Source organism: Tachysurus vachellii, chromosome 9 (genome assembly GCF_030014155.1).
Source record: "Tachysurus vachellii isolate PV-2020 chromosome 9, HZAU_Pvac_v1, whole genome shotgun sequence".
NCBI classification, from domain to species: domain Eukaryota; kingdom Metazoa; phylum Chordata; class Actinopteri; order Siluriformes; family Bagridae; genus Tachysurus; species Tachysurus vachellii.
In genome coordinates, this window is record NC_083468.1 from 15,781,709 (window position 1) to 15,792,394 (window position 10,686).

General features: G+C 41.1%; 1 protein-coding gene across 1 annotated transcript; it reads left to right on the forward strand.

Moving 5' to 3' along the window:
* Positions 1–906: 906 nt before the first annotated feature.
* wnt2 (wingless-type MMTV integration site family member 2) lies at positions 907–8,642 on the forward strand. The gene is made up of 5 exons (XM_060878613.1): positions 907–1,203; positions 1,479–1,699; positions 4,876–5,153; positions 5,895–6,159; positions 8,123–8,642. The coding sequence occupies exons 1-5, from the start codon at positions 1,121–1,123 to the stop codon at positions 8,326–8,328; spliced, it is 1,053 nt and encodes a 350-aa protein (XP_060734596.1). The 5' UTR covers positions 907–1,120; the 3' UTR covers positions 8,329–8,642.
* The last annotated feature ends 2,044 nt before the right edge of the window (positions 8,643–10,686 follow it).

The window sequence follows — 10,686 nt, forward strand, 5'->3', positions numbered from 1 at the left end:
CTTTTATATGGACAAGTAAGGAACGTTATTCCTTTTATTTACTGCAGTAGGTAACGCATACCGCATATTTATTTTGTGGGTGTTATTACTAATTTATTGCTAGTGAAGTACCTCTGTGTAAAATTACTTTATAATTCTTTTCATTTATTGGTGCAATGTTTTCTTCCTGTGCTGAAAAACCGTAGAGTAAATCACAGAGAAACTCTCCTTTTTAAGATTGTGGATCAGTTAGGACAGTAATAATAATAGAGGTGTTCGATATATTGGAGTTCAAAGATCAATTTTTATCTGAAATAGCAAGTGTTTGTAACGCATTTGTAAGTTATTAGTTTTCCATTAGCTTACACCCAATTTCTAAAATCATCTGAACCGAAATAATCCCGTTAGACCTGCGTGTGGGTGTGCGAGAGAGTATGAGTGTATGTGTGTGTGTGTGTGAGATTGAGAGTATGATGTGTGAGTGTGTGTGTGTGTGTGTGTGTATGAGTGAGAGAGAGAGAGAGAGAGAGAGAGTATGATTGAGTGTGTGTGTGAGAGAGAGAGAGAGAGAGAGAGAGAGAGAGAGAGAGAGAGAGAGAGAGAGAGAGTATGATTGTGTGAGTGTGTGTGTGTGTGTGAGTGAGAGAGAGGAGGAGGAGAGAGAGAGAGTATGAGTGTGAGTGTGTGTGTATGTGTGTGTGTGTGAGAGAGAGAGAGAGAGAGAGAGAGAGAGAGAGAGAGAGAGTATGATTGTGTGAGTGTGTGTGTGAGAGGGAGAGAGTATGAGTGTGTGTGTGTGTGTGTGTGTGTGTGTGTGTGTGTGTGTGTGTGTGTGTGTGTGTGTGTGTGTGACCCGCCTGAACAGATAAACCGCTTCATCTCATTTCTACCCTTCATACCAGACCGCACACTGCACTTCTCAAGCAAGCAGACCTGATAGCGGACCATCAGCGACGTGAACTCACCCTTTCTTCGTCTTTAATCGTGTGTGATCTCAGGATGGTTTGCAGATGAAGGATAATTAAGCAGCACTTGTGTTAGTGGAGCAGCTCCAGCGCTCTTCTCAGACATCATCTCTTTTTATTCTTCCTTTGTTCTGCTGAAAGTGAACGAATGATCAAATCTATCCGGAGGCAGTAATATGAACTTTCTGCCAAGTGGAATATGTTTATATTTGTCTGTGGCAACCTGCTGGTTCACATCAAGGGTCGACTCTTCCTGGTGGTGGGTATCTAAGGACTGTGGGATTCTTTACACTAAACTGGCTTTTTTCCTTCTGTCTGGGCTCCTACTTTTTCTGTCATTTTACCTACAAATGTTGACCATAAACAATGAAAGGTGCATAAAATGGATTGTGATTATGTTTTTGAGAAATGCCTTAATTGCTGTTTATTAAAGAGCATTCTCATTTTGCTTTGTGTTAACATTTAAATTGTTACTTGTGACGCTTTATATCAGGAAGATATTTGTTGAATTTGTAATATTAATTTTGCTCTTAGGTACATGGGCACTCTGGGCTCGCAGGTGATGTGCGACAACATCCCGGGTCTGGTGAGTAAACAGCGGCAGATGTGCAGACAGCATCCCGGGGTCATGCAGGCGATCAGCGGCGGAGTGAACGAGTGGATCAGCGAGTGTCAGCACCAGTTCCGTCATCACCGCTGGAACTGCAACACTGTGGCGAGGGACCATAATGTGTTCGGCAAACTCCTGCACCGCAGTGAGCACACACACACACACATAGTCTCGCTCTCACACACACACACACATACTCTCTCTCTCACACACACACACATACTCTCGCTCTCACACACACACATACTCTCTCTCTCAGACACACACACACAAACATACTCTCGCTCTCACACACACACACTCATACTCTCTCTCAGACACACACACATACTCTCTCTCTCGCTCTCTCTCTCTCACTCTCTCTCTCTCACACACACACTCTCTCTCTCTCACACACACGCACACACACTCACACTAACACACTTTCTCTCACACATATACACACACACACTCTCTCTCTCTCTCTCTCTCTCTCTCTCTCTCTCAGACACACACACACAAACACACACATACACACACACTCTCTCTCACACACACAATCACACTCTCTCTCTCACACACACACACACACATACACACCAAACCTGTGTGCAGCTTAGACATTTCCAATGCCGCCATTTAAAGCTATAATGTAGAACTGTTCTCTGCTCTGGTGGTTCTCTGCTCATATATACTTTATTCAAATATAAAGTATGTAATATGTAAAGTACTTAATGTCCTTGTTTACCGGTTACCAATGCCTAATAATGTCACAGATAATTTCATATCTGATTAAATAAATACAAAAAGCCGAGTAGATTAATTTAAAATGGCCTTTACAGCTTTGCCCTGAGGCTCGTAAATCCATAGCCAATCCATCAACACTCTGACATGGACTTCACACGGAATTAGTTTGGCATTTACAGGGGGATCATTTCAGAGTTGTTTTCCAATAAACTTGGGGAGATATGGGGTGAAGACAACATATCTCAGGAGGCTTAACTCATGCATTAGATTTCTTTGCCTTGATACAAAAGACTTCTTGAAAGAAACATCATTGGTTTTTTAAACTTAAATAATGTTGACGAGTTATCTTATGGTTATTCCATAAGATTTAATATCTCTTTTAGGGGAATTTCACTTGCATAAATCTGATATATAACATCCTCCAAACCGAATCTGTATGTTATTTGTTGATTTAAAGTTGATTCATGATTCCCATTAAAGCTGATTAATCATGACCATTAATTAAAACAAAGCAAACTTCTAAAATCGTCCGCCTTTGATAAAGTTAGGAAATTTATTTGAAATAATCATTTTATACATCTATTTTGTCCATAGCCTGTGTGGGATAACCTACTGAATGCATTTCTGTAATATGATGTCTTCTACCTTTACTCTTTTCCTTTGGAGTTGATGTGTGTAAGCTATCATGTAATCTGCTGATTGTGATTTTGAAATAAATATAGTTAAAAAAAGATGGAGGAATCACATTGAACAGTAATAATTAAGGTTTGTAGGCTATAATCAAATTCAATTGAAAATAAAAGAAAATTAAATGTAGCCATATTTTAGTATTACTTTAATATTACTTTAATTAACTGGCATAATGTGTTTTTATATTATTTGAAAAGGATTTATATTTTATTGTTTTATGCCACGGGGCACGGTGGCTTAGTGGTTAGCACGTTTGCCTCACACCTCCAGGGTTGGGGGTTCGATTCCCGCTTCCGCCTTGTGTGTGTGGAGTTTGCATGTTCTTGTTGCATGGAGTTTGGGTTTCCTCTGGGTACTCCGGTTTCCTCCCCCGGTCCAAAGACATGCCTGGTAGGTTGATTGGCATCTCTGGAAAATTGTCCCCAGTGTGTGATTGCGTGAGTGAATGAGTGTGTGTGTGTGTGTGCCCTGCGATGGGTTGGCACTCCGTCCAGGGTGTATCCTGCCTTGATGCCCGATGACGCCTGAGATAGGCACAGGCTCCCCGTGACCCGAGGTAGTTCGGATAAGCGGTAGAAGATGAATGAATGAATGAATGAATGAATGTTTTATGCCACAGTTGAGCTCTGCAATATAAACTAACATGATAGCCTTTTTGAATGAGAATGTCATACAGAAAAAAAAACAAAATCAAGTGTTTTAAACATCTTATTTAGTTCTTATTCTTTCTTATTTTATAACTTCATATTTCCCTACAATCAGTCCATCAGTTTTGCTACAACACTATTTGAAAATATTTAGTGACATAAAACACACTGTAAAATTTTTTACTGTGGTGCAGACCGCTCACTCTGGTGGTCCATTCAGCATGCAAGATCCATTAAGACACTTAATTAAACTGTTGATCTAAATAATACCACAGGATCTGCACTCACAGTGAGATTCCATAATCATGTCATGGGTCTATTACAGACTTGCTAAAACCTGATACAGCAGATTACATTTCTTTTGTTTGCTTCAAGGACCACTCCTTATATAACCAGTCTTCTGCTGCTGAAAATTTTGCTTGTGAATTTTACAAATGTGTAAAAAAAAGTACATGATGTTTAAATAATCAGGTAAAACTGGTCTGCTGTTGTAAAATCATATTAATGGGAACATCTACGTAGACACTCAGGGTCAGTCTCCCAGGCCCTTTCAGCTAGTCTCCACATAAAAGTTAAGTTAAATCTCTGTCTTTAATCTTTTCCTTTGGTATTTAGACCTCCTTGAAAGTCCAAATACCCATCATAGGGCATTATAGGGAGGCCCTGACTGGCAGTGTTACTCAGTGGCATTGTGAAAATCTACTTATTGTCAATGTCAGTGCACTAATTTAGGACAATTGCAGGGATTTGTTGGGACACATATTCCCTTATACTGACAAAGCTCTAAAGTGAAATGTTAAAGCTCATAACCCCTGCTCCTGTTGCACCTCTTCTCTGATGAATTGGGTGTTTTTGTTCTTACTCACTCTGTCTCCTGCATTGTCAAAACATTAATGTGACATATTCAGTCACATTAATGCTCTTACATCTTATTCAGTCACATTAATGCTCTTACATACACATAAAGATCACTCGTACTCATGATCCACATCCTGTAGATTTTTTTTATTTTGTACATTTTTTAGCTGTAAAAAAAAAGGTTGAAGACAATCCACTAGCAAGGGTACATCACAGTGTTCTTTTATAAGCTCCTCAGCTGTTTGGCCTTTGTATTGTCTGTGTTTGTCAAACAGCCAAATTTGTCAGTTCATTGAATGTGCAAGAGCTTTCTGCATTTTATTTGAGTTTTTGCACATGCTTACTTGCACTTCTGTATTTTACATTTCATCTGTGTGTGTGTGTATGTGTATATACTCAGGCAGCCGTGAGGCCGCCTTTGTGTACGCCATCTCCTCAGCAGGCATGGTCCACACATTGACCAGAGCCTGCAGTCAGGGTGAGCTAGACTCTTGCTCCTGCGACCCTGGAAAGAAGGGCTCATCACACGATGCCAAAGGCCCCTTTGATTGGGGTGGCTGTAGTGACCACGTGGACCATGCCATAAAGTTCACCCAGGCGTTTGTTGATGCCAAGGAGAAGAAGGAGAGAGATGCACGAGCACTCATGAACCTGCACAACAATCGTGCAGGAAGGAGGGTAATTATTTTTGGATTTATTAATACAAGCAGCACATAACCCCTGATATCATCCAGTTCCAATTTCATTTCTCCACCCAAAAACAGTACTTTCTCAAGTCTCACCCTTGCTTAACTTGATAATCTCACCTAAGAACTACTGATGTAATTATAAAAAAAAAATAATAATAATTCTTCTGCTTTTTCCAGGCTCTTATTAATAATATGCTCATGTTGAACGTTTTTTCAACAGTTTATTCTACACAATTTTAGAAATGAAATCTTGTGGTTTCTTCCTCTTGTTGCTCCAGGGAGATTTTTGCCAGTGTTGTATCTGGCTTACTCATTAGAGATTTATATTTAGATCCAGATTTCTGTAAATCTGGTTTTGGCAATATCTATTGTTAAAAGTACTATACAAATAAAAAATGGCTTAAATTGTATTTTTATTGTAAAGACTGCACATACTTCTTCCTAAGTTTGCGAAGGCATAATTTTAATAAAGCAGGCAGCATTTGCCAAGGCAGATTCTCAGCTGGCATAGTAACGGAAGGTAAAGTACAGCTTCCACTTCCCAACGTTATTGTTCCTAGACCCTTAGCTGTTCACAGCATTGCTTCCTATCAGATTTAATAAGAGCTAGGTACAGGGCCTTTAAACATAGCTTGAGAATGAATTAATGGAAGACAATCCATTCACAAAGAGCCCTGACAACGGACTCAGAATATGGACCATCTAAATCTAAGTATTTTCTCTTATCCAGGCAGTGAAACGTTTCATGACACTGGAATGTAAATGCCATGGTGTGAGTGGGTCCTGCAACATTCGGACATGCTGGCTAGCCATTGGTGACTTTAGACAGACGGGTGACTACCTGCGCAAGAAGTACAACAGCGCCACCCAGGTAGTAATGAACCGTTATGGGACAGGCTTCACCATTGCCCACAGGAAGTTCAGGAAGCCCACAAAGAATGATCTGGTATACTTTGAGGACTCGCCTGACTACTGCATATGGGATCACGAATCTGGTGAGCAGTGATGGTTGAGAATTGAGTACTGTACATACTGTATGTCATGCAACTACACACCTAGTGCACTTTATTGTGTGTGAAAACTTCAAAAGAAAATAAAGGTTGTGGAAAAACCTGAATTTGCCAGCTAGTATCATACACCCTTGTTAGTCCTGGTGTATTCCTTCACCAGCTGTGCTACTCTACTAGCAATCTTTAAAGCATTAGCCTTGCCTCTGAACTCAGTGAGAACGTAACCAGAGAGTTGAAGCCATTTAGCTGCCTATTACATTCACAAGAGGCAAAGTTGTCACAGTAGAAACCTGAATGCAGTCGGCTAGTGTCCCCGCAAGGCAAGAGACCATCTCTGCCTTCCTTTATTGTGTGCTCATGCTTGTATGCGTGAGTGTGTTGAAGTGTACTGAATAACACCAGGTGTGCCTGTGTGGAGTGCGGGAGGGGTAAAGGTGCCTGTCAGGCTGCAGATGATCCTGGGCTATCAAGTAACACCACGTTTAAGACACATTACCACAGATCTGTGGACAGCACAGGAGCTGAAACATGATCCCTGCTCTCAACCACTATAAATTACTGGCCTCACCAGAACACCTCTCTTCTGTCTGCCCCTGAATGGGCAGAAATATTTAGAGTCGTAGGTCATGTCTCATAACTTCCCACAGGGTGCATGATGATCTCTCTGAAAAATCTTTTGGCCAGTGTTTTTTAAACTTCTTCTTCTGAACAATGAATTGTGTTTTCCTGAAAGAATAGAGGACCATGTATAAATAAAATGCATGATCAGATGACAACATGCTATGCAGAAAAACTCTGTGTTATTCCAGTACCCTTAGTCATATGCACCTTGAAGTTTGTGTCCTAGCACAAATGCTGGCAGGATTGTTTGGAGACACCACGGCTGAAGTGATATGGCACAGTGCATTTACATTGATCTCAGTGTGGTCAGGCATGAGAAAGACTCAGAGAAGAGGTTTGTTCGAGGGTAATCCCAAGATGAAGCCGCGCAAGAGCTCTTCATCTTTGAAAGTGTGAAATCAATTCCAGCAACAGCACATGCTAAAGTCATCTTGTGGCACGCCTCATATCTTAATTCAGTAAGCAGATGCACCTCAGGTGATGATGTAACCAAAATCATCCTGGCATACCAGCCATTTGGACGGTTGAGTGGGGGATGGGGGCTGCTGGGTCATGCCCAAACATATCTCTCAATCGCGTGCAAGACACAGAAATGACAAATAAGGGCCAGGTTTGCCAATTAAAACCTTAAACATATCTAATCATGATCCAAGCTGCAAATTCAAAGGCTAAATTGGGGTTACATAAGCCAGCTGACAGGAATCCTCTGTTGTGTTTCTAAAGGTTAACATCAGTGTGGTCATAGTCCATGATTGTTTTCCCAGTGCTAGGTTGGGCCGTCAGTCTGAGAGCCCTCATGCACAAAGCCCGGAGAATTTTCCCAGGATGCCACATGAAAGCTTGGGTTGATACAAGGTCTTTAACAATTTCGATATCAGCGGTCGATCAGTGCCGCACCAGTCTCCACGCCGGGAGGGGTTGTCTAGATTAGGGTTGTTGAAATGAGCACGCGATGAAGACTTGCAGCTGCAGCTGATAGGTCCTATCATCAGTCCCTCATCTTATGAAGGACCAAGCGGTCATCTTCTTACCCAGCTCAGTCTGCTCTGCTGCTTCTTCTGGAGTGCTAGACGTCTGCCAAGCAGCGAAACCAGATTGTTTAGACCATCATTGCACATCTCAAGTGACTATACCAGCAAACTGTACATAGACTCCGTCTGATATTATTAGGTATAATGATGTGTTGAATGCTTTGAGTGGTTTGTCTGAACTGCGTGTTTAATTAAGATCAATAACCTAAAAAATGTCTTTGAATCAAAATGTGTTCAAATAGTACACTGTACTTGGTTTACACTTGTCCTGAGTGTGTCTGTCTCTTCTCTTGCAGGGTCAGTGGGCACAGGTGGGCGCGTGTGTAACAGGACTTCACACGGAGCTGACAGCTGTGAGGTCATGTGTTGTGGGCGGGGATATGACACTTCCCGTGTGAGTCGCAGCACCAAGTGTGAGTGCAAGTTCCATTGGTGCTGCACTGTCCACTGCAGAGACTGCCACGAAGAGGTGGACGTCCACACATGCAAAGCCCAATCATGACCACTGTCAACTGCAGTCTTGAGAGACATATGATGGTTATTACAAAGCGTCTTTTTGTAGCACGGGACTGATCCAGGATCAGGTTTTTGTGACTAGCATTATTGTTCATGAGGGCTATCCTAGTGCAGGTAAGGAACTGCACCTTCATTTAGCACACATACTAATATACTTTATAAATCTTAGCCATCTCATTTAAGGCTTTGGGAGATAATATTAGAACCAATCATTTAAAACTAGTACAAAATAAATGAGCCGAAGGCTTCAAGAGGTTGACTAAAGTAATAGCCATCAACAACAACCGACAACATATCTGTACGTACATCTTAGAAATCATTGACTATTTTTAAACATGTTTTTATTGTTCTTTATAACATATTTATTAAGTGCTGTATCAGAACTGATTATCTTCAGCATTGTAAATGTTGAAATGTAAATACAATATACATTTATTTAAAATAAAGCTTACATGTATATGCATTTCTTATGAGTGTTTAAAGTGTTTCATTCTTATTCTGCTCAAACCAGGTATTTATCCAGGAACCCAGTACTACCCAATAATAATGTGTCATTCCGATTCCACTTAACTGATGCCCAGACGTTTATGGTGACTGCTTATTGATTTCTTGGTCCAGGATAGATTATAATGTGTGGCTCATCTTTTTCTGTCAGCCTTTCTGATCACAGCACAGATGTGAGCTGTGTATTTTTGGTTGGTGGAGTGTTTGTGACACAGTGATGTGTAGTAGTGTCCTAATACACCAATACAGCATACTGCACAGTGCATATTTTAGACTATTTATCTAATAGATATGGCTTTTATAGAGATCTTATTATAAAGAGGTTAATTTCTAAACAAATGTGGGATGCAGTGTGGAGAAAAAAGGTGAGTCAGAAAAAAGGTTAATGAGAGTGGAATTCTTCTTTGTAAACTTTATTTAATATTAAAAATTAAGTATGCTGTGAGGGGGGCATGGTGGCTTAGTGGTTAGCACGTTCGCCTCACACCTCCAGGGTCGGGGTTCGATTCCCGCCTCCACCTTGTGTGTGTGGAGTTTGCATGTTCTCCCCGTGCCTCGGGGGTTTCCTCCGGGTGCTCCGGTTTCCTCCCCCAGTCCAAAGACATGCATGGTAGGTTGATTGGCATCTCTGGAAAAATTGTCCCTAGTGTGTGATTGCGTGAGTGAATGAGTGTGTGTGTGTGTGCCCTGCGATGGGTTGGCACTCCGTCCAGGGTGTATCCTGCCTTGATGCCCGATGACGCCTGAGATAGGCACAGGCTCCCCGTGACCCGAGGTAGTTCGGATAAGCGGTAGAAGATGAATGAATGAATGAAGTATGCTGTGTGTAAAAAAAAAACTTTGCTTTTTACCACTAGAGGGCAGCAAAAGTGCTGGTCATTGTCTACTGACTCAGACTAGACTACATGTCTACTAGCACTATTACAGTAACTGATTATTTAGAAGTGCTCATTTTGTATTTATTCAAACTTTTCAATTATCAGCTGCCAAACTGCACAGGGAGAGATGATCAGGCAGACTTCCTTGCTAGCTGTTATTGTAGAAAGAAAACAATTACCACATCATACCACACACCTGTACATAGCCACAGACAAATATCACCCAATCTCTCTCTCTCTCTCACACACACACACACACACACACACATTTTCTCTATTACGTACAGTCTTCTTTTACATTATAGTAATATAATGTTAAAGGCAATTAGAAATAGAAAATGGCTTGTTTCAGTGTTTTTATGCACTTGTGCCGACTACACTGTCTAAATGAGGTTTTAAGCTCTGTCCACTTTAATAGGAACACCTGTATACCTGTTCATTCATGCAATTATCAAATGAGCCAATCATATGGTAGCAGCATTTAATGAAGGGAGAGGGCTGAGGAAAATGGACAGACTGGTTCAAGGTGGCAGGAAGTCTCCAGTTACTCAAGCATCTAGTCTTTACAACTGTAGTCAGCTCAAAAGCATCTCAGAATGCACAACTGCAGAAGACCACAGGGGCTTAAATTCTTGTTAGACAAAAAAGAAAACTGAGGTTATAGTGAGCAGAGCTTCAGATTAGACAAATTAGTTTGGTTTTAGCAGGCTTGTGCTGTCTGTAGCCCCAGATTCCTTTTCCTGGCTGAAAAAGTGAACCCAGTGTGGTCTTTTACTGTTGCAGACCATCTGCCTCAAGGTTTGACATCTTGTGCATGCTGGGATGATTTTCTGCTCACCATGGTTTAAACTCTGGTTATTTAAGTGACAGTAGACTTGCTGCCATTTTCAACCAATCTGGCCATTCTCCTTCTTTAACAATGAGTTTCTCTCTACATAACGTATGTTCACTGGATTTTCCCC

Bases quoted from the DNA above. Each gene is read 5' to 3' on its own strand.
- wnt2 (XM_060878613.1), top strand. From the start codon at position 1,121: ATGAACTTTCTGCCAAGTGGAATATGTTTATATTTGTCTGTGGCAACC. The intron at 1,204-1,478 runs GTGGGTATCTAA...TTTTGCTCTTAG, and splicing joins AGGGTCGACTCTTCCTGGTG to GTACATGGGCACTCTGGGCT. The intron at 6,160-8,122 runs GTGAGCAGTGAT...CTTCTCTTGCAG, and splicing joins CATATGGGATCACGAATCTG to GGTCAGTGGGCACAGGTGGG.